The sequence below is a fragment of the Salvia hispanica genome, chromosome 3 (genome assembly GCF_023119035.1).
Source record: "Salvia hispanica cultivar TCC Black 2014 chromosome 3, UniMelb_Shisp_WGS_1.0, whole genome shotgun sequence".
Taxonomy (NCBI): Eukaryota; Viridiplantae; Streptophyta; class Magnoliopsida; order Lamiales; family Lamiaceae; genus Salvia; species Salvia hispanica.
In genome coordinates, this window is record NC_062967.1 from 45,148,313 (window position 1) to 45,171,208 (window position 22,896).

Consider the following 22,896-nt stretch of genomic DNA (forward strand, 5'->3'; position numbering starts at 1 on the left):
TAGCATGCAACCTACAAGTCATGTGCATTCGAGAGAAGGCATGATCTTACCTTCGTGATAGCTCAGTAACTCTTGAGACCCTAGTCGGCATAGCTTGAAGATTGATTTAGAGGTTTAGTGAGATTAATCAAGACTATAACATTATAGTTGGATCCCAAAGCTCTACTCTTTCTCCACTTTCTCTTCAATTCACTCATCTTCATTTTATTTACTTTGTTTTGATTCATTGTTCTTAGGATTTAGATACAAAAACTCAATCTTCGGTTGTCTAAATAGCGAATGATCTTGGTTCGAGGTACTTAAGCTCTTAATTAGTCTCTGTGGATACGATACTCTTGACTTGCCTATACTACGATAGCCTCGTACACTTGCGGGTAAATCTCGTGTTTAAAATAAATCGAGTCAGAGCCGTCTCTATTCATTGCCTCGTCGGGAAGCCCTCTAGCTTTGTTGGATCATTGACTTGTCTTCTCTTCCATCCTTGGGCCCCAATCAACCCATGGCTCACGCCGAAATGAAGACCCTTGACGTCGAGCACTCGTGGTCATATCAAGAAAGTACATATTCTTATAGGATTGACTAAAAAGAAAAAAAGAGCATATTTTTGTGGGACAGAGGAAGTATAAATATATGTGGCACTAAATTCCTTGAATGATGGATAGGAATTAATAATGAAAGGAGATTTATCCGTGGAAAAATGATTTTTTTTTTTAATTTGAAAATTTGAAAAATCAAATTTAATTAAAAAAAGTTCTCACCCAAAAAGTTATACTTCCTCTATCCCACTCTAAGTGGAACATTTCTATCCGACAGAAGATTTTATGTGGTTTTGTTTTGTGAGTTAATTAGAGAGAAAAAAAAAGTAAGAAAGATGGAAAAAGTAGAGAGAGAGATATTTCTATTTTTAAAAATGTATTATTTGGAGTAGGGCATCCCAAAAAAGGAAAATAGTTCACTTATAGTGGGACGGAGGAAGTATCCATTTTTCTCCATTTATAATTTATTTTTTTATTCCAAAATGCATCACATTTTATCGATATTTTCTCTCTCAAATTTTCAAAAACTCTTCTCTATCTCTATTTTGCAAATATGTCCAGACAACAATCCCCACACACCCTCGGCGGTTGGAACTAGTGGTTCAACGATTCGATGTCGATCCCGTCATCGGATACGGGTTGTTCAGCGCCTACGGCTACCCAAGGCTCGACCTTACCCAGGGGACATGTAGAATGTCATCGATGGGTAATGCGGGTGGACGCCCGAATACGGCTCGACACAACCGTTGTCCTAACTTCCAGAGGGCAACACCCCCTTCAACAATACACTGGATTTCAATGTCGCACTCCGTACACCCGAGAAGAGATGGAGAAATTGTTCGAGGCCTATGTTTCGGTGTCGGAAGTTTCAGTCATCGGAACCAATCAAAACGGGGGACGTTTTGGGAGCGCATCGTCAACATCTACAACGTCAAGCGACCGACTGGAACTAGAGAGCGCAAGGCAAGTATGTTGCACAATGCGATGAAATCCAAAAGTTCCAAGGGAATGAGGACGGCCGGCAGCGGCACGAGTGACGCCGACATCATGATCAGGCATGTTGTCCTACCAAACGATGATGCACAAACTATTCAAGCATATCATGACGTGGAAGAAGGTTCACCATTTGCCAAAGTGGGCGGGAGGCACCCAATCCTCCTCGGGCACCACCGGGAAACGGTTGAGGTCACAATCCGACATCGGCGAGGACGAGGTGGTAAGTTGACGTCACTTGGATAGTTCCGACGCCAATCCGCCGACGCCAATCCGAGCGGTTCGCGACATCTTCCGCAAGGGACGAAGGCTAGCCGCCATCGCACACAGAGCCAAGTCCAACCGACCCTCATACGTCCACCCCAACCTATCATTTCTAACGTGAACACATTATTCAGGTATTTGCAGACTGCTCTCCACATCGACACATCCCGGATGAATCCACAACAAATTGTACATGCCCGGATGATTGAAGCCCTCGAAGTGCAATCAGGTATGACCCTCCACCGCCCGCCACCGGATAAGTAGTTTTCATTTGTTGACATGAAATATGTACTCCCTTCGTCCGTCATTAGGAGTCACATTTTTTGTCGGCCCAGGTTTTAAGAAATGTTAATAAAAGCAGATGGAAAAAGTTTGTGGAATATGAGTCCACTTGTATATATTAGTTTTAAATTAAATGTTAGAGGAACGAGTTAGTGGAATGTGGAACCCTATTACCATTTATGATAGAAGTGAACCGGGACTCATATTCGCGAACGGACTAAAATGGAAAAACGAGACTTCTATTTGCGGACGGAGGGAGTACTTTTTTAATTTTAGGATTTAAATTATACAATTTTAAATTTTTAGAATTTCAATTATGTAATTTTTAATTTATTAAGAATTTGCAATGGTATTTCGGGTTTTTAATGAAGTTTTTTATTTTAAGAAAATGTTTTTAGTAATTGTAGGTATTATATAGAATGATAGAATAGTAGGACTCATGAATAGTGGAAGAGCATATTCTTAGGGAATAGTATGATTGTGGGTGTTGTGCGATAAGTACCTGAAATAAAATATAAATAAAAATAGGGCCATATCTATGAATAGTGATGAGAATGTTATCCGTAGAGAGCACGGTTGAACTGTTGAACATGCATGTGACAAATAACGATTTCCTTGAATTAAGAATTGAATCAGATACATGAATACATCAATATAGAAAGGTTAACATAAATTTCCATTACATAAATATACATGTTACTAACATTTATTAGGAGCAACCTCTTCACCAGAGTGATCCTGAAGAAAAATACATGACATTTATAACCAAAACTGTGTGGCTGAAGCTATCCACTTACCCTCAAAATGGCAAAGGAACACACGCTTTTTCCATAAGAGCGTCGCTCCAAGAGCATGTTTTACATGCTTTCTGTATAGTTATAGATCGGCTGTCACAATTTTCTTTTCTTTATGTAGTAGCAGTATATAATAATTGAATGAAAAGAGAAACATGAAAGTGGGGATCTATACTGTCTGATGTGTAATTATTGAATGAAAAAAATGTCTTTTTAGATAAGCGGCAATATGATACTCTAACATGTCTAAATTTATACTCTCAAATTAAGTGTAATTTAAGGGTAGCTATATAATCTTATCCATGACATCAACATTTCAAGAATCACATATGGTAATGGTGGCATGAAACAATACACAAGATAACCAACATACCAATTTTTTCAGATTTATAATCAATCAACAGCCCAATATAACTATTCTCTATCAGTTCGAGGGCAAAAATGCATTACCATAAATCACAACATTCTTGAAACATGAATATACCAATTACCAAAAACAAAATAGTGGTCTTTTCGATGTAACAAAATTGAATTACATCGCATCTACTTAACTTAGTGCGTATAAACTGTAAATTCTGTTCCATTAGAAAGGTAATAAATTAAATTACACTTTCAAATGTCACTATATTTCGTGACTTTCTTTCATTCTCGTGAAACTAATAGCTACCTAATCATCACAACATGTCACATTTCTTCAAAAATCATGTCACTACACTACTAGAAGATTTCGTGTAACGCTCATTTACCAAGGGGAATTTCAAGCAGTTTTTGGCTTGGGCTTAATGCTAGTTACTCTAGAGTAAAGGAAAACTCCAGCAAGAGCTATGGCAGTACCTACACCAACAAAAACAGTAGTCAGATCACAACTGAGATTTCATCTTTAAACCTACTTTCATGTCGATCTAAGCCGGAGAAACTCAGTTATACCTAGAGCGTTAATGGGTGAAACTGGTGTACGGAAGAAGAGTACAGATGACACAATAACCACCACCCGCTTAACACAATTGGCAACAGAGTGGGTGACAGGCGAAACGCGCTGCAATATCATGTAAGCAACCTGCGAAAAACAATTCTCAGCGCTGATCATGTCAAGAAACACATATATCATAACGAGCCGATTACCTGCTGATATGCGTGGAAGCAGAGAGCTGCCAAGAGGGACCTAGTGTAGATTTCATTGACATTCAACCCCTTCACATAAAAAAAACCAGTGATTATCAGAAAGATTGTTAAAACAAAACATCTTGTAAGGAATCTAGCTCGATCCAAATAAATTAAAAAGCATGAATTACGTACAGCAGCCTGAAGGTACGAAGGCGTGAACTTGACACCCTCCATGAAGAGTGCAACAGGTATATTCAAGATGAATGACATGACAGTAATTATTGAGAATAAAGTTACGGTATCGAGGGATTCCTGCATAAAGAGAAGATGGAGCTGAAGCATGACTTGGAAGGAATCTCGTGGCTAATCAATGGGCAGCAAGTATACCTCTTTCTTAACCATCATTTTTTTGCTAAGCACATTGCGGGATTGATTTGATAAATTTGAAGCCATTGCACTCCAGAAACCCGCCCTTAAAAAACAAAGATAGCACGAATTCTGTGAAGAAAACTTGAGATCAATACGGTGTACAACAAGGATTGGTCGACAACAGTGTGCCATGGATACGTACCAGTTGAAGGAGACCTCAGTCATTGATGCCAATGCAACTCCACCAACGACTGGAACAAGGGACGAAACCACCCAAATTGTAGGAGGCTATCCAAATAATACCAGGAAGAAAAGAAATGAAAAATACCAAGCCAAACATAAAAAGTGTTTTAGAAGAGCCCACAACAAATGCTGACATAAATGAAGTAGCGATCATTACCTCGCCAAGAAACATGGAAGACAGGATAACTGAGAAGAAAGGCTCCATAGCTTTAACCGTGTGAGTGAACGAGACAGAAACTTTTCCAAGACTCATATTTGTGAAGAGGTTGCCTAAGGTATGCACCACTGCTAATGGAAGAATTGCTGCTAGCTGCCAATGTTGAATGCACTATGATGATCAGATTTGTAAATGGATGAGAAACTTTTTTTTAAAAAAAGAGCTTTTCGTATTAAGCACCTGCGCTCCACTGATTTTAGGCCGCTTGTAGAGATTGAATGCCCACATCAAAGCAACAACAATAGTCCCAAATCCAAATTGAACTAGACTGATCGTAACCGGGTAATGAAAAGCTTTGAGAACCTATTTACAAGCAATCAACATCGTGTTGTCAGCTTTGAAAAGTTTTAACAAATAGTATCTCTGTTTATATAATGAGGTTGTTCAGTTTGCAAGATTTATCTCGGGATTAAAAATGTAATATTGTGTTTAGTTCATGAGATTGAATCTCACAACTCAATCCTAGATGGATAACTAGATGGATAATTATGTGATAATTAGTCATAACCACCACCCTCCAACTAAAATAATCTCACAACTCAATCCTAGACTACATCTCATGATTATTCTGTCCAACAAACCGAACAGTCACGTGTAGAGTAGTAGTCTAGCATGTTTATACACCCATTCTAGCACCAAAATGCAGTCAAATTCACATATTTTCCATATGTAAACACGAAATTATCCGACAATGAAGCTATAAACATGAAACATGAAGCACAAGATAACAAAAAATCACAGAAATTAGATCAAATTTGTTCTACCAAACACCAGAAAATAAGTGCCACTCTGTTCAATACCAAAATTTTAAAAAAGTAATGCTATACATATTCAACACGAAATTAGCAGCAACATTTAATTGATACAACAACAATACCTGCTTGTTATAGATATTGAAGTAAACATTAAAAAGGCCCCAAAGCGCGAAAAGCAACCCAAGCACCAACGTGTCGGCAAAGCTCTTCGATTTGGGGCTCTCGAAGGTATCCTCGGTTGCACTAGCCATGATGCCATCCGATTTCCCCTTGGAACTACCGAAATTGAAGGTAAATTTCCGGCACAAAAAAGAAGCCGACGCAAACGACGAAGACAGGTGATTTCTGAGGATCAATTTCTCGGAGGATGGGAGATAGATGGGATTGAACCTAGAGGAGATCCTCCGGGGATTGGTGGAGAGTGAAGGCAATGGACGTAAAACTAAACCCGCGCCCTGCATTTTTTGTGAGAGAGAGAATGTATAATCTGTGTATGTTATAATGTATATGTAGCAGTGGAGATCAGTGTGATGAAAGTGAGAGCGTGGAGATGAATCGGAATCGGAATCAGAATATATATGAAGAATGTCTGCTGTATCTGTAAAGGATGGGATCTTATGTTTCTATATCTATTTCTAGGATGTCAATTTTCTATAAATGGATTCATTTGGACTGTTTTGTTGGCCAGGTACATTCGCAGAATAAAAATCTGAACTAAAATATCTAATTTTCTGAATATTCATGTTTGAAAAGTTTTTGTCAGTTTATGACTTTATAGGTGGAGTGGAAGTGGAGAGAAAAGACAGCTATCCAGAAAAATGCATATGCTAAAAAGGGGAGCATTTGGGTGTACTCTTGATTAGAATGGCAACGTACATTCAATCACGTGCCGCCAAGTGGCACGAAAAATGTAATATTATAAACTCAAAAATGTAATATATATTTGTCAAGTTATGCATGCATTTTCGCAGATTATATTTTAATTATAAACAAATTGCATTTTATATTATTAAGTTTTACATTTTAACATAAATTGTCTACGAGCAAAATAAATTATACATAAATGCAATCTGTCTATATATAAAATGCAAATTAAACATCAATATCTAAAATGTAAAACTCAATAATAAAAAATGCAATCGGCCTATAACTAAAATGCAATTTGACTATAACTAAAATGCAATCTGCCAAAATTCATCTATCACTTCTACAAATGTATATTGCATTTTTGTGTTTACAATATTGCATTTTTTTGTGCCACGTAGCATCACGTGATTGGATGTATGTTAGCACTTTAAAATTAGTTAGCATATTAGTATATCCATGCTAAAAATATGATAAATTGAGTTGTACTACTTCATCTTTCTTTGTTAATTGAGGTAATTTTTTTGGCAAAGAAATTAAAAATATTATCTCCGTCCCTGAAAGTTTGACACAGTTTACCATTTCGGTCCGTTCCTGAAAGTTTGACACACTTCACTTTTTTACCATTTTTTGTAGTGGACCCCATATTCCACTAACTCTTTTTTACTCACATTTTATTATAAAACTAATACTTTAGAACTAGGACTCACATCCCACCAATTTTTTCTACTCACTTTCCATTACATTTCTTAAAACATGTGTTAGGTCAAAGTGTGTCAATATTTGGGGGACGGAGGTAGTAATATTTAAGTGAATAGTGAATAAAATAAAATAAATGAAAAAAGAATAAAATACTATCTCCATTCCATAGTAATATAGTCATTTTTCTATTTTGGGCATTCCACAGTAGCAGAGTTATTTTCATTTTTAGTAAAAAGTATTTCATTCGTTCCATAGTAGTAGAGTTATTTTTTCATTTTTGATGTTTCATAGTAAAAAATACTTCCTCTGTCCGCAAATAAGAGTCACTATTTCACTAACTTTTTCTCACCCACTTTCTTAATATTTCTTAAAACTGTGTCGCCAATAAATGGGACTCCTAATGGCGGATGATGGGAGTAAGACACTTTCTCACTCTTACTTTTTCATTCTCTTATACTACTACTTTATTATCTTTACTACACATATTTCTTAATTTCCGTGCCGGAAAAAAATATTTCCACTGCTATGGAACGGATAAAGTAACATTTTTCCATTCTTACTTTTTTTATCTCTCTTACTTTATTATATTTACTTTCTCATCTCTTCTACTTTATTATCTTTTTATTTAATACATTAGACATTTTTCTCTTAATCTTCGTACCGGAAAGAAATGCAGTCACTACTATAGAATGAAAAGATTAAAACTTAAAAGAGAGTGTTACTTTTTACTAAAAATAAAAATGCATTAAAATGTTAAAACTTTCCAAAAATAAAAGAATACCCAAGTAATTATAAAGAATGGAGGGAGTATTACTACAATTAGTAGTTTTCTCAAATAACCATTTACCACCTATTCTTTGGTCAATAAATTTTACATTAAAGTTTGTTGTATAGTACTTTGGTTAACAAATTTTACTAATAAAGTTTACTTTTACTGGGGCGTTATATATTATATTTATTTATTGCACTAAATGTACCAGGTCAAATATATAAGAAAAGGCTAATTAATCACTAACTATTTATGTAAGTACAAAAGATAAAAGATACAGTACTAATAATGGTTACTTAAGATTAGTTGACCCATTATACGGATTATGTTAAAATGACAACCTTTTTTAAAGTGACAAAGTATCACCAATCTCGTGCTGTCACGTGGCACGTTATCTAGCAATTTTAGAGACATATCCAGCAATATTCATTCAGTTGCAGTATATATAGACAGTTTTTTTTATAACGTTATTTTGTTGTATAGCTAATACAGCAATACTATCATGTAATCTGTAGAAATTCATCTAAAACGGTTACTATGATATTGCTGGATACGCCCCTAATATTGCTAGATAGCGTGTCACGTAACAACACGGGATTGATGGTATATTGTCACTCTAACTATGATGGCACCCTGATACTCTCCCGTTATACAGTATAAAGGTTGATAGTTGCAAAATACAAATTGTCTTGTCTAGTGTGGACGATAACAAGTGGAATTCGAGCTCATATATCCACTTTTAAAAAGTCTATAATAATAAGCATGAGTGTGTATTGTTTATAATGATCATTGATCATCATACTTTTACAATGTCTGTTATTTTAAAAATACTAATCATCCGACCAAATTGCGTTAGGTTATTTACAAATTAAGCGTCGAAAAACAATTTGAGAACCTCGTTCCTCAACTTAGGTTGAAAGTTCTTTATGGCGTAAGAAATTATGTCCTACATACCTATATTCGCCCTAGAGAATTTTCAACATGAAACTGATGAAATATTCATTTAAACGTCCCTCTTGGACGGTGGGAGCTTATAACGTCCAACATAAATATTTGCACTTTTTCTTTCGTTCATCTCGTAAAAATATGAATATTTTTATTTGTGAAAAGTTTTCTTAATTCATTACTCATATACATCAATTTATTTACCACTTATACTACTATGGCCCATTATTACAACTCATTAAACACTAATTATAATATGAGTCTCACTATCCCATTAAGACTAATTTAACAACCCTTCTCGTCTTTTCTCTTATTTTACCAATTGTGCATTAATTCCCGCGCCATTTCAAATGCCAATATTTTTATGAGACGGAGGAAATACTCCCTCTGTCCCATTAGAAATGCAACATTTTCCTTTTTGGGTTGTCCCATGAAAAATGAAATGTTTCCTCAAATAGAAACATCACTCTCTCTACTTTTCCCTCTCTCCTACTTTACTCTCTCTTCATCAACTCACAAAACAACACTGCATAAAATCCCGTGCCGGAAACCAAATATTTCATATTTATTGGGACGGAGGGAGTATATGATTTGAATTTGAAATCATGTAATTCATTTAAAATACACTCTGATTAACATTCCTTCAAAAAATTTAATAAAATCAGAACTACTTTAACTAATAAGCATAAATCTTAGAATAAGGATAATCTAAAGCTCCAAGGATCTATCGCCAAACTCAATAAATACTACTCTATCCATTTCATTAGGAGTCTTTCACTTTGTTGGATATGGCAAGGATTGGGCCTAATTCTGAGAAATTCCTCTTAGACTTTGCCAGTTTTAAAACAAATCATGGACTTGATTTCAAATTCTGGAGGATATATTTAAAAACTTCAATTAGGGCTGACAATTTTTAACACGACACGATAATCCGACACGAATCCGCACGAAATTATTGGGTTTGGATCAAGTCTTATTGGATGCGGGTCATTATTGGGTCGACCCACTAAGAACACGAAAAAATCGGGTCGGATGCGGGTTGGATGCGGGTCGGGTCGGGTAACCCGTTAAAAATTAATATTATTATTTTTATTTTGAGTAAAGATAAATTTGCAAAAATTGTATACACAAAATGCCCTTCAAATTTTAAAAAGGATAATATTAATTTATTTTGATTAGATAGCATCATTAATTACATATTTTTGTGACTAATTTGACCTTATTTATAATTTTTCATTTTTCATTTGTATTGTTGTACAATATGTACCAAGACCCTTATTAAAAGATAAAATTTTAGAGAGAATAACCATCCATAGTATTTTAATAGAATAATAATGGAATAATTTTTTATTCATTTTATTTAAACTATCACAATGATATAAAGATAAATAAATTACTTTTTTTTTTACAAAGTATAAATTAGGAAAACACTTTTTTGTTAGGAAATTCTCTCATATTATTTTTGAAACCATTGATATTTTATCGATAATTTCTTACTTTTAATTTTGAAAATAATATTATACATATTGGTTGATTATTCTATCTAAAGTTATTAACATTATAATATGGGTCATTCAATGATGAGACATTGTTGGACTCAACATATATAATAGTAATACAACATTCAAATGTATAGCACTTGCTCCATAAATTGATAAGATCATGAAAAATTATTAGTATTACTATATGATAAATCACAATATTTTCAATATTTCATTTACTGTATTATTTTAATATTACTTTTATAATTATTTTCATAGTGCGTAATAATATCATAATAGAGATGGTATGATGATAACATGTGGAACCCAACATGTAAGTTGTAACATATCCTTTAATTATATGACTGCTATATAAATTGATATATTTAAATATTATGATAAACCACAACAAATTTTAGACCCATATTATAAAATGAATTTATGATTAATAATCTGTTATATATTATAGTGCATCAAATGATACATAAGAGCTAGTTCGACGATAGAAGGTTGTTGCTATCAACGTCTAGGCGTGTGACACTTCAAGTATATTAGTTAATATATTCAAAATATATAATTATGTCTTCATTCATGTAATTTTGGATAATAATATTAAATGACCATGTAATGACCCTACTTTGCATATTTCTTCATGTGTTATAATATATAGAAAATATTTGAAATTACAAGCTTCAAATTATATTTCAAATTACAAAAATTAAAGTAGTCGAAAGAAATGAAATAAAATACAATGTACGTGAGAGATCCAAGTAAAAAATAAAACTAAATCAATTAGTGTTTAGAATAAAAGGATAATTTGAATAAATTTATGAAAAGTAAGTTTATACTTATAGATACAAAACGTTAATTCAGATATTATGTACTAGCAAAACTAATCAACAAATAATTTTATAATATAATTTATTACTATTATATTCTTTTTATTTTGATTTAATAAATTTAATTTAATTATTAGTATTTTCACTCTTTTTTGTTTTGTTCTTTTTACTTCTTTAGTTCTTTTATCTTGTTTCAAATTTTTTTGTTGGGTTTTGGAACAAAAGTTATGTATTTGGAACAAAAGTTATGTATTTTGTTGGGTTTTTTTGGATTTTGTTGGAGTTTTGTTGTTTAAAATGGAACATCTTCATGCTATATGGCTTTTTAAAGTCTTGATCATTTTGTGAAGCAATATGTAATCGTGTTGTTATCGTGCTTAGGTTGTTGTCGTGTTGTTATCGTGTCGGGTCAACCCAAAGTGGTTCGTGTCGGTATCGTGTTCAGGTCGATATCGTGTTCTTATCGTGTCCAGGTCGATATCGTGTTCTTATCGTGTCGGGTCAACCCAAAGTGGTTCGTGTCGTTATCGTGTTCGGGTCGTGTCCAGGTCGTGTCCGGGTTTGAAGGTGGCGGGTTGAGTTCGTGTTCGGGTTTGGGGTTTCCTTAACAGGTTGGGTTCGGATTTGGCCTTATTGGGTTGGGTCGTTATCGGGTTGACCCAATAACGACCCAATCCGCACGATTTGCCAGCCCTAACTTCAATTAAATAGTACTAAAACTGTGATTTCTATTCATTTTACCTTTCTATCTTCCTTTTTCTTCTTAGTTTCTATTTCCTCTTCTTTTTTTCCTTCCTTTTCTTCATTTTTTTTATTTATACACACACTTATTTGACATTTATAATATAAATTAGAGACAAAATACCTAATTAAATTAATTGTTTAAACTAAATAAATTAATTGAATACTTTTAATTTAATTACTTTATATCATTTTAGGACTAAAACACCTAATAAAAATATCCATTCACTCATTCTATATAGTTATAAATATAATTCATAATTTTAAACTATAATACGATTATATTGATCAGTTATTAATAAGATAAAATAATAATAATAATTATTATTATTACTATTATTATTTAATATTATATAATCCATATTTTAAATAAGTATATTATAATTATTTATTAATTACGAGTTATTAGTGTTATAAAAATATAATAATAATAATAATTAAATATAATTAAAACTATAACTATAATTAAGTATGAGTCATACTTTGAATTACATTAAAAAATAAATTAAATTTTAATTTATAACATCATAATAATAATAATATTAATATTAAGTGTCTATCTGTTGAAAAATTGCTTTCTTGCATAAAAAAATTGCACTTTGATTGTGGTTAGCATTGCATGTCCCTCGGTTGGTATGACCCAGACTTGAGGATCTGATTCTCTAGTGTATGTGGGTCAAAAGACCTCTTTGGCTAATGGACCTTGGTCCTTTGGTACCATTGAGGCAACCTGGTATTTCCTTGACTAATGAACTTGGATTCTTTGGTGTCTAGGATCTACCTTGTAGGCTGTGATGAAGACACACGTGGACCAGGGCTCTCCACTGTTTACCCAATGTGGTCCAAGGTGGAGTATGTGAGATATATGGACCATTGTGAATTGGGCTGGAGGAATTAATTGTGGGCTTAATTAATTCGGAGCCCGGATTCTACTAGTTGAGGCCCAATGTGGTGTGGCCCAAAACTTACCTGGGATTAACCGATGGCTCCCACCTAGCAGCATCACTTGGATCATGAATGGAGGCCGTTGGATCTAGGGTGTGTTTGTTGGTGAGTGATAAACTATCTCTCTCTCTCTCTCTCTCCTGCCTCTCATTCTGATTCTAGAACTCTCTCCATTCTCTCTGCTTTCTCTCTGGCGATTGCTCTCTCTTTCTCCCTTCTCCGATCATCTTCTCCGATCATTCCTTCTCTTTTGTGTGAGGAAGAGTGAGATCCTTTCAACGTTGTGTTGATGTGGTGGATCTGTTGGTGATCGAACGGTTGAGTTATGATCTAGTTCATTCGGTGAAGATTAGAGAAGATCTTGGTGTGTGAGGAACAATCGGTGACGTTTTTGGCAGTGTTGGTAGTGATTGAGATGAGCTCTTGTGTTTCTGGTGGTGAAGTGCTTCTGTGAAGTAGTAATCGGTTAATCCCTATGGTTTGGGGGTTGTTCAGTCTCACGGTGCACCCTTGTGTCTCGCGATGCAGACAGTGGAAGTCTTTGGCCCTTGTGAAGTTGCGTGTGCAACCTAAGCCAAAGTCCCTCGGTTTATCTTACTTGTGTTGTTCCAGATTACCTTCTTGTTTCAGATCCTATCCTGGTTTCTTACTATACTAACATTTCTACTTAGTGTGCAGGTCAGTTACAAGGAATATAGCTATGGACTCAGAACTAGTCTAGGGTTCTTCGTAGTGCTAGGTTTTTCTCTGTAACTTGTACTCACCGTAGATAGTGTTGTATTGTAAATCCTTTGTATCTTGGCTTGTAAATCTAAGACTAGCCATCTCAGACCAATTGCAATAAAAGAGGTTCCGGTAATTAGTGAATCCCGAGTGATCTGATCCCTACACTGCCTTTTCAAGGGTGTTCAACAGAGAACCGAGTTCCTTTGGTTGATCTCACGCACTCCCTTCCGGGAAAGGGGATTAGGATTGGCGTATCAGATGCAAATATTAAATTAGTACACCATCTAACAGTTTGTAATGCGAACAGATGCATTCTCATACCTGAAGTTTGATATAGGCTGAAATCTTCTGTCTGTCGATCTATCTCCATTTTGACAATATTTCCAAGGGAAAGCATGACAGGGACATTGGATTTCATATTCTTGCAGGTACAAGTAACGGAGGAGTCGCGCTCTTCTTCCTCATACGACAGCTTGAGCCCTGTTGACACAGGATTGCGATTCAAAACGGTTCCAATATGTCCAGCTTCATCCTGATAAAAGGTGTTGTTCAATGATATGTGAAGCTTCTTCTGCATGGGCAGAGTGTCTCCATCCCCACCTCTGTTGATAGAGCGGTTGTCATTGGATGTGCATGTTCCTGACATGATTTATGGTTCCAACGCCACCACACTGAATTGGGAGTGCAGAAGAATTCGATATGTAGATAAGGTTTAAAAGAAGATTGTCTGAGATGAGCTGAGCTTAAACTAATCATAGCAAGAAGACCAAAATCAAAAGCACAGCACTACCGCGATTTTAAGACATGGGAAATAGGTCCATGAAATTGAATCTCAAGCTTGAGTATTACTATCATGTAACCCCAAAAGGGCGAGCTAGATTGATTATTTGGATGCTCTCTTAATCCTACATGTATGTTCTATCTATAAAAGACATTCCAAAAAACAAAACTATGACTTAAGCTTGCTAAGCATGGAAGAGGAGACCATCTTCAGATCGCAATGTAACAAAACCATTCATACATATAATTGAGTTTGAATCAAAACATATTCAACAATCTCAAACTTAGTTTCATGTCACAGTTTTGAAACCACTTTATACAATATGAGCCTAGGATTCACAAACATGGCCATTCAGACGATAACCCTTTAGACGACGGTTATCTTAGCACTTCCTTGCACATACCACTTCATAAGAATTCAAAAATAAAGAACTAATTTGATAATGTTGATGAACATCTTCTTTGAGGGCATTGGATTTCAGTATCTATGAGTGCAAAATGTCTCTAGAAGTTCAAAGCAATTACTAACAATCACTGAATAGCCATATCTTATAAGACAACCATGTCAAAAAGAAAACAAACTCCGAGAAAAGAACCACATTTTGTTGGATCGTTGGCACTAGAATTTCTCTTTGGTTTTGATTGAGATAATGGTTGTATAGTCTCTGTTTTAGGAGTTGTTATGGAGGTGAGTTTTCAGAGAGAAAATTTGATATTTGGATAGATTTGAAAATGGTTCAACTTACAAAAGACTCTCCATCTCTACTAATTAAAGATGGAATACGAGACACCTTTTCTAGGAAATAAAAACACATGCTAGAGAATTAATGACTAGTGTCATAATCAGCCAACCTACTAATGACACTCTAACTAAACAAAAAGCATAATTAAACTTTTTCTGCTGCACATTAACTACAGTTCTCCCTCTTAATGTGCTGCTCCATGACACCAAGAAGTTCTCTGAACTTGAAAAACTTTTCCTTTGGAAGTGCTTTGGTGAAGATGTCTGCCACTTGATCTTCGGACTTGCAAAATGTGAGCTGAACTTCACCTTCTTCAATGGCTTCTCGGATGAAATGATATTTGATGTTGATGTGTCGAGTGCGGCTATGAAAAACAGGATTCTTGCTCATAGCAATTGCTGATTGGTTGTCGCAAAACAGCTCGGTAGCCTCCTTCTGCTTCATTCCAATATCGCCAAGAATCTTTCTCAGCCAATACACCTGTGATGTCGCCATAGCAGCTGCAACATATTCAGCTTCGGCAGTTGACTGTGCCACACTCTCCTGCTTCTTTGAACTCCAAGAAAACACACTTGAACCAAGAGAAAATGAGTAACCCGTAGTACTCTTCATATCATCCAAACATCCGGCCCAATCGCTATCGCAATAGCCTTGCAAATTAATTTGGGCACCTTTGACATACTTGATCCCAAAATTTGTTGTGCCTTTGATGTATCTAAGAACTCTCTTTGCTGCACCAAGATGGATTTGACTTGGACTATTCATGAATCTTGACAACATACTAGAAGCAAACATAATGTCCGGTCTTGTCGCACAAAGATACAACAAACTTCCAACCATACTTCGATAGATAGAAGCATCAATCTTCTTTTCACCATCTTCTTTCTTCATTTTCTCATTCACCACCAATGGAATCAAAGTTGGGTTGCAATCACCCATTCCAAATTTTTTCAGAATATTATTTGCATACTTTCTCTGACAAATAAACACCCCATCATTTTCTTGGTATATCTCCATACCCAAGAAATGATGTAGCAGCCCCATATCACTCATTTCATATCTCTTCATCATCTCAATTTTAAAATCATGTATCATCTTCTCATCATCACCACAAAACAACAAATCATCAACATATAAAGCAACAATGAGAGTAGATGTACCTTGAGTCTTCACATACAAAGTAGACTCACTTTTGCTCCTTTCAAATCCGTGCTCAATGAAATATGCATCGATTTGGCTGTACCAAGCTCTTGATGCTTGCTTCAATCCGTACAATGCTTTCTTCAACCGATAAACTTTATCTTCGGCACCTTCGATTACAAAACCTTGAGGTTGCTCCACATAAATTTCATTGGTCAATTCTCCATTCAAGAAGGCTGATTTGATGTCAAGTTGGTATAATAACCACCCCTTTTGAGCTGCAAGAGCAATGAGCATCCGGATTGTATCCAAACGTGAAACCGGCGAAAATGTTTCGTCGTAGTCAATTCCGGGCTGTTGTGTGTAGCCTTTTGCTACAAGTCTTGCCTTGTTTCTTTGAAATGATCCATCTTCATTTACTTTAACTTTGTAGACCCATTTCACTCCAATGATTTCTTTTTTTTGTGGGCGTTCGACCAACTCCCATGTCTTGTTCTTTTCGATCACATCAATTTCTTCTTGCATAGCTTTTCTCCAAGCTTCTTGCTCCATTGCTTCATCAAAATTTTCAGGTTCTATGAGGCAAACATTGCATCTCTCATAGACATCTTGCAAGCTTTTCATTCTAGGAGCAGGACTTGATGATGATGTGGACGAACTTGGATCCGAGTTAGAGCTTGAATCATTTGGGGATGAAAAATCTGCACCTTCATCACCATCTCCCTCATCTTCAACAGTTGGAGCTTGCTGTGTTTCATCAATGACTGATCCACTCTTTTGCACTTTATTTACTTCCCAATTCCAACTTGCATTTTCGTCGAATATCACATCTCGACTTGTGATAACACTTCTTGTCTTCAAGTTGTAAAGTCTATAGCCTTTGGACATGTTGCTATAGCCAACAAGTATACATTTCACACTTGTTTCATCAAGCTTTTGCCTTTTTTCTTTTGGAATTTGGGCATAGCAAACTGACCCAAAAACTCTCAAATGCTTCACTGATGGCTTTCTTCCACTCCATGCTTCAGTTGGAGTTCTATCCATCACAGCTTTTGTTGGACATCGATTCAGCAAGTATACTGCTGTATGAACGGCATCTGCCCAAAAACTTTTAAGCAATCCTTTGGCATGTATCATTGATTTTGCCATCTCCATCACCGTCCTATTCTTGCGTTCGGATACACCATTTTGTTGTGGTGTGTATCCAACACTTAGTTGTCTTCCAATGCCTTCTTCTTCACAATACTTGGTGAATTGATTTGAAGTGTACTCCTTTCCGTTGTCACTTCTTAGCACTTTGATGGTACGACCACTTTGATTCTCCACAAAGAGCTTGAATTTCCGAAAGACTTCAAACACTTCGGATTTTTGCTTCAAGAAGTAAACCCACGTCATACGAGTAAAATCATCAATGAAGAGAATGAAGTACCTGTTTCCACCATTAGAATTTATCGACATTGGTCCGCACACATCGGTGTGTACAAGCTCTAGAGGTTCCTTTGCTCTCCAAGCAACTCCTTTTGGAAACGGTAGTCGGTGATGCTTTCCAAGTGCGCATCCTTCACAGACATGCTGCTGTGTTTCTCCAATTTTTGGCAGACCGTGGACCATATTTTTGTTGTGTAGTAGCTTGAGACTATTGAAGTTCAAGTGGCCAAGTCTCAAATGCCATAACCATGATTCATCCATTACTTGAGCTTTCATTGCCATATTTTCAGCATACTTGAATGTGAGAGGAAAGCTGCGACTCTTCTCCATTTGAATTTTTGCCACAATTTGTTTCGCCCCCTCTTTATCTAGTATGACACATGAATTTCCTTCGAAATGGACAGTGTATCCATGTTCAATAAGTTGTCCTACACTCAACAAATTCTGCCTCAAATCTGGTACAAGTAGCACATCACTTATGCGCTTCATCCCTTTCTTCGTGGCAACACTTATCGTCCCTTTTCCCTGGGCTTTGACAAGAGCACCATTTCCCATCTTAACTTGAGAATTTACAGATGTATCAATGCTCACAAAGATGGACTCATCACCTGTCATGTGGTTACTACAGCCACTGTCAATGTACCACACATCTTCATCTTTTTGTTTTTTGCTTTGTGAAGCATAAAACATATATTCTTCACTCTGCTTTTCTTCCAAAAAATTTGCATGCTGCTGCTGTTGTGGTTGATTGTTGGCGTAGCAATCCTTTTGAAGATGACCAAACCGACTACATTTGTGGCATTTCGGCTTGTCCTTGAACCAACAATCCTTGTACTCATGGTTACTCTTTCCACAGTGAGTACACTTCTTCCCATTTTCAGCTTTGTGAAAACCTCTACCACCATGTTTGGTTTTCTCTTGACCTCTTCCACGACCATAGGTTCCACTACGATTTTGTTGGCCACCACTAAACGAAGATTCACCAACACTTTTAACATTCAAATGCAGTTTTGATTGAAATGCACTCTCAATCGGCTTTTCCGATTGCCTTAACAGCCTTTCTTCATATGATTTCAAAGAACCCATCAACTCATGAATGCTCATTTGAGAAATGTCTTTAGTTTGCTCAATAACAGCAACTATAGCATTAAACCTTTTTGGAAGACATATCAAAATCTTTTCTATCATTCTCTGATCTGAAAGCTCTTCACCATACACTCTCATTTGATTTGTGAGCTCAATAAAACTTGAATGAAACTGATTTAAGGTTTCATTGTCTTTCATTTTTGTATTCTCAAAATCTCTTCGTAGAGTTTGGAGTTTAATCGCTCTAACCTTTTCATCTCCTCCAAATTCTTTTTGAAGAATCTCCCATGTCTCCTTTGATTTTTCAGCTCCCATGATTCGAGGGAAAATCGAATCGGCGACGGCTTGTTGGATCTTTGACAAAGCTGCAGCATCTCTTTGCTTCGTCTTCTTTAACTCCTTTATTTGAGCCGCCGTAGGATTCTCGTTTGCTTCGTCGTCGTAGCCTTCATCGACGAGCTCCCACAAGTCCAATGAGGCAAGTAGTGTCTTCATCTTCTTGCACCAAAACTCAAAGTTCTCTCCGGCAAAGATTGGTAGAGAAACATGTTGTGAGTTCTCCATTTTGTATGAGATACTCTGCTGAAACTTGACAGCAACTATTGCTCTTCCTTTCACTTTCTTGAGGCTTTTTTTGTTGGAGAAATCCTAGTATTTTAACTAGGCTCTGATGCCAAACTGTTGGATCGTTGGCACTAGAATTTCTCTTTGGTTTTGATTGAGATAATGGTTGTATAGTCTCTGTTTTAGGAGTTGTTATGGAGGTGAGTTTTCAGAGAGAAAATTTGATATTTGGATAGATTTGAAAATGGTTCAACTTACAAAAGACTCTCCATCTCTACTAATTAAAGATGGAATACGAGACACTTTTCTAGGAAATAAAAACACATGCTAGAGAATTAATGACTAGTGTCATAATCAGCCAACCTACTAATGACACTCTAAACAAAAAGCATAATTAAACTTTTTCTGCTGCACATTAACTACACATTTCTATCATCACATAAATGACAAAATATACTCACCATTTGCAAATGGTTATAGTTGAGGCAATGTGTTGTTATGGTACCGGACATTATTTTCCTCCACAAAACCAGACAACATTGTATTTCCATCACTTCCTCCTCCTGCCATTTTCCTCCAAGGCTTCAAGAAATTCTCTATATTAAAAAAATATGACCCTATAAAACCAAAGGGGTATGAGGTTTTAGCAGGAATAAACTTCAACTAATGAAAATCTCCATCTCAAAACAGAGTTAACTTTACAGCAAGAACTCAATTCAGCTACAAAATCAAGAACTAGGAAACACCCATTTGTTTAAATATGAACTCCCAACCAAAAATCAACTAACAAAAAGCAAATTCCAAGATTCACGTCACATCATGAAATGAATAAAAAAGGGGAAGCATAAAAGAATCTCCATTCATTCAAGTATGAACACCCAACAAAAACACTATTGAACAAAAAGCAAATTCCAAGATTCACATCGACGAAATGAAAAAACCATGTATCAATCACTTACCAAAAACAGCTCTAATTGAAAAAATAATTCAGTCTTGATTGTAATATTTCTTCTGGGAACTCCTCGAATACCATTTCCATTGCATCTAGCACCCTAACCAATCTTAATATGGAAAAGATAGGAGATTTAATCTCCTTCCCAATGCATATAAAGGATCGAGCAAGTTACATCAATTGGGGTGAAGCACGCACATCTTCCATTTCATATGAAGACTGAACACTTACACGGCGCATAGAATCCTTGACGTTTAAAAACTCCTCTTCGTTAGCTTTCCTTATGCACAAATCCCTCAACAGATCATGTATTGAGTAACCCAGTGGTTTCTCATTGGATTTTTTTTCTCTAACCAAAAGTAGATTCCTCTCCACTAGAGCTTTTAAGCAATCCTCGGCCTCTTCCTCCATACTCTTATCTCCCTTGGATTTCACAAATCCCTCGGCTATCCACAAACTCGCAAGTCTAGATCCCTTAATCTCATAATCTTCGGGAAAAGCTCCCATATACAAGAAACATGGTTTCAAGTAAATCGGCAAGTGATTATAACTCAGGGAAAGTATATTAGAGAAATGCTCGCCCGATTCAACAATTGAAACTTTTACATCCGTTGAAAGATTCTCCCAAACTTTTCTTGATCTTTCAACCTTTAACAAGAGCCCTCCAATCACATGAATGGCAAGAGGAAGCCTGCTGCAATCACTCCCAATCTTAGCTGCCACCTCTTGCAATTCGCTAGGGCAATCCTCTTCCCCAAACACAATCTGGCAAAGTAAATCCCAACTAGCAAACTCGCCTAGGAACTGCACATGATGCAGACTCTCCGAACCTGCAACATGTTCCGCCACATCAGACTCCTAGTGATCACAATCCGACTCCCGTTGCTATTAGAGCATCCACAATAGAAATAGGCCAGCCATAGGCCAGCCACTCTCTCTCCCTGCCACGTCAGCAGCACTAAAAATCCACCTGCCACATCAGATTTAGGCCATGCCGCAATACAAATAATTCAAAAAATATTACATTTACGGAATTAAATTACGATTAAATTACGGAATTAAATTTACGAGACATATACGGGAAAATTCATTAATTGCATTAAAAAAAAGGTACATAAATAAAAAAAATTACATAATAAAGAAAAAAAACTATCGCCGTGCAGTCCTCCGTGCCCACAACTCTTCAACTATATCCTTTTGGAGTTGAATATGAGCATCCACTTGGCGCATGTCGGCATATTCCTTGAGGCGGCCGACTTCATCGAGAGGTACCCCACGGCGTACGCTAGGGATGGCCGTTCCGTGGCTTGGACCGGCTTCATCGTCATTGGCCCAACTAGTCAGTTGTACGCCTTCGTCTTCGACGATCATGTTGTGCATGATAATGCAGACGTACATTATTTGGGAAACGCATTTGACATCCCACAAAGGCGTTGGACCCTTAATTGCCGTCCATCGAGACTGGAGCACACCAAATGCGCGCTCCACGTCCTTGTTCACCGACTCCTGTCGTTCCGCAAAGTAGGCCTTCTTGTCATCCGCCGTGTGCCCGATCGTCTTCACAAAGACGGGCCAACTAGGGTATATCCCATCCGCCAAGTAGTAGCCCATATCATGCCGGTTGCCGTTGGCCACAAATGAAACGGCTGGACCGATGCCCTGACACTTCTCGTTGAAGAGGGGCGACGAGTTGAGGACGTTTAGGTCGTTGTTCGACCCGGCTACCCCAAAATACGCATGCCAGATCCACAGCCGGTAATCAGCTACGGCCTCGAGGATCATCGTGGGATTCGTTGACTTGTAGCCGGTCAAGTAGGCCCCCTTCCAGGAAGTCGGACAGTTCTTCCACTCCCAATGCATACAATCTATGTTGCCTAACATCCCGGGGAACCCATGCTGCTCCCCGTGCATCTGCATCAGATTTTGACATTCTTGGTGGTAGGGCTTCGAAGGTACTCCTCACCGAAAATTTGAATCACGCCCTGACAGAAAAACTTCAGACATTGGGGAGAAGTCATCTCACCGATGTGGAGGTACCCATCCCACATGTCTGTCGCGCCTCCGTAGGCCAATTGCCTGATTGCCGCCGTGCACTTTTGGATAGTGGTGTGGCCGGGTCTGCCAGCCGCATCATGCCTAGCGGAAATAAAGATATCGACGCTCCAAAGCGTCAACGATACGCATAAACAACTCCCTACGCATTTCAAAACGCCGCCTGAACATGGTTGGATATCGCGGGTCCGGAGCGAAGTAGTCGTCATATAGGCGCTGATGTGCAGCTACGTGATCCCGATCAATCACTGCTCGGCGGTGGACAACCGGTGGAGGGCGAGGTACCGCCTGCTGTTCCACCCTTCGCATGTACCGCTCCATCTCGCGGTTCATGTAGGCCTCCGTAGCCTCGTTCATCTGCCGTTCGTACTCCTCAAGCATCCCCACCACTACCACCATTACCACCACCGCTACCACTCGCGTTACTCATCTCTCGATGTTGCTCTTGTACAGAAATTTAGAGAGAGAGAAAAATCGTTAAAACAAGTGGTGCAAATGAAAATGAAACTAAAATTGCGTATATATAGGTTTTCAAAAAAAAATTTAAAAAAAAACGAAAATTGGCGCTGGCCGATCGGCACG

At 37.0% G+C, this 22,896-nt stretch overlaps 1 protein-coding gene across 1 annotated transcript; it reads right to left on the reverse strand.

Moving 5' to 3' along the window:
* Positions 1–3,431: 3,431 nt before the first annotated feature.
* On the reverse strand, positions 3,432–6,108 carry LOC125215151 (phosphoenolpyruvate/phosphate translocator 1, chloroplastic-like). Its single transcript, XM_048116481.1, has 9 exons — positions 5,680–6,108; positions 4,983–5,105; positions 4,743–4,895; positions 4,545–4,630; positions 4,361–4,445; positions 4,166–4,285; positions 3,992–4,060; positions 3,797–3,926; positions 3,432–3,703 (listed from the first exon to the last, which is right to left on the reverse strand). Exons 1-9 carry the CDS (start codon positions 6,016–6,018, stop codon positions 3,627–3,629), a joined length of 1,182 nt encoding a protein of 393 aa, XP_047972438.1. The 5' UTR covers positions 6,019–6,108; the 3' UTR covers positions 3,432–3,626.
* Between the last annotated feature and the right edge of the window lie 16,788 nt (positions 6,109–22,896).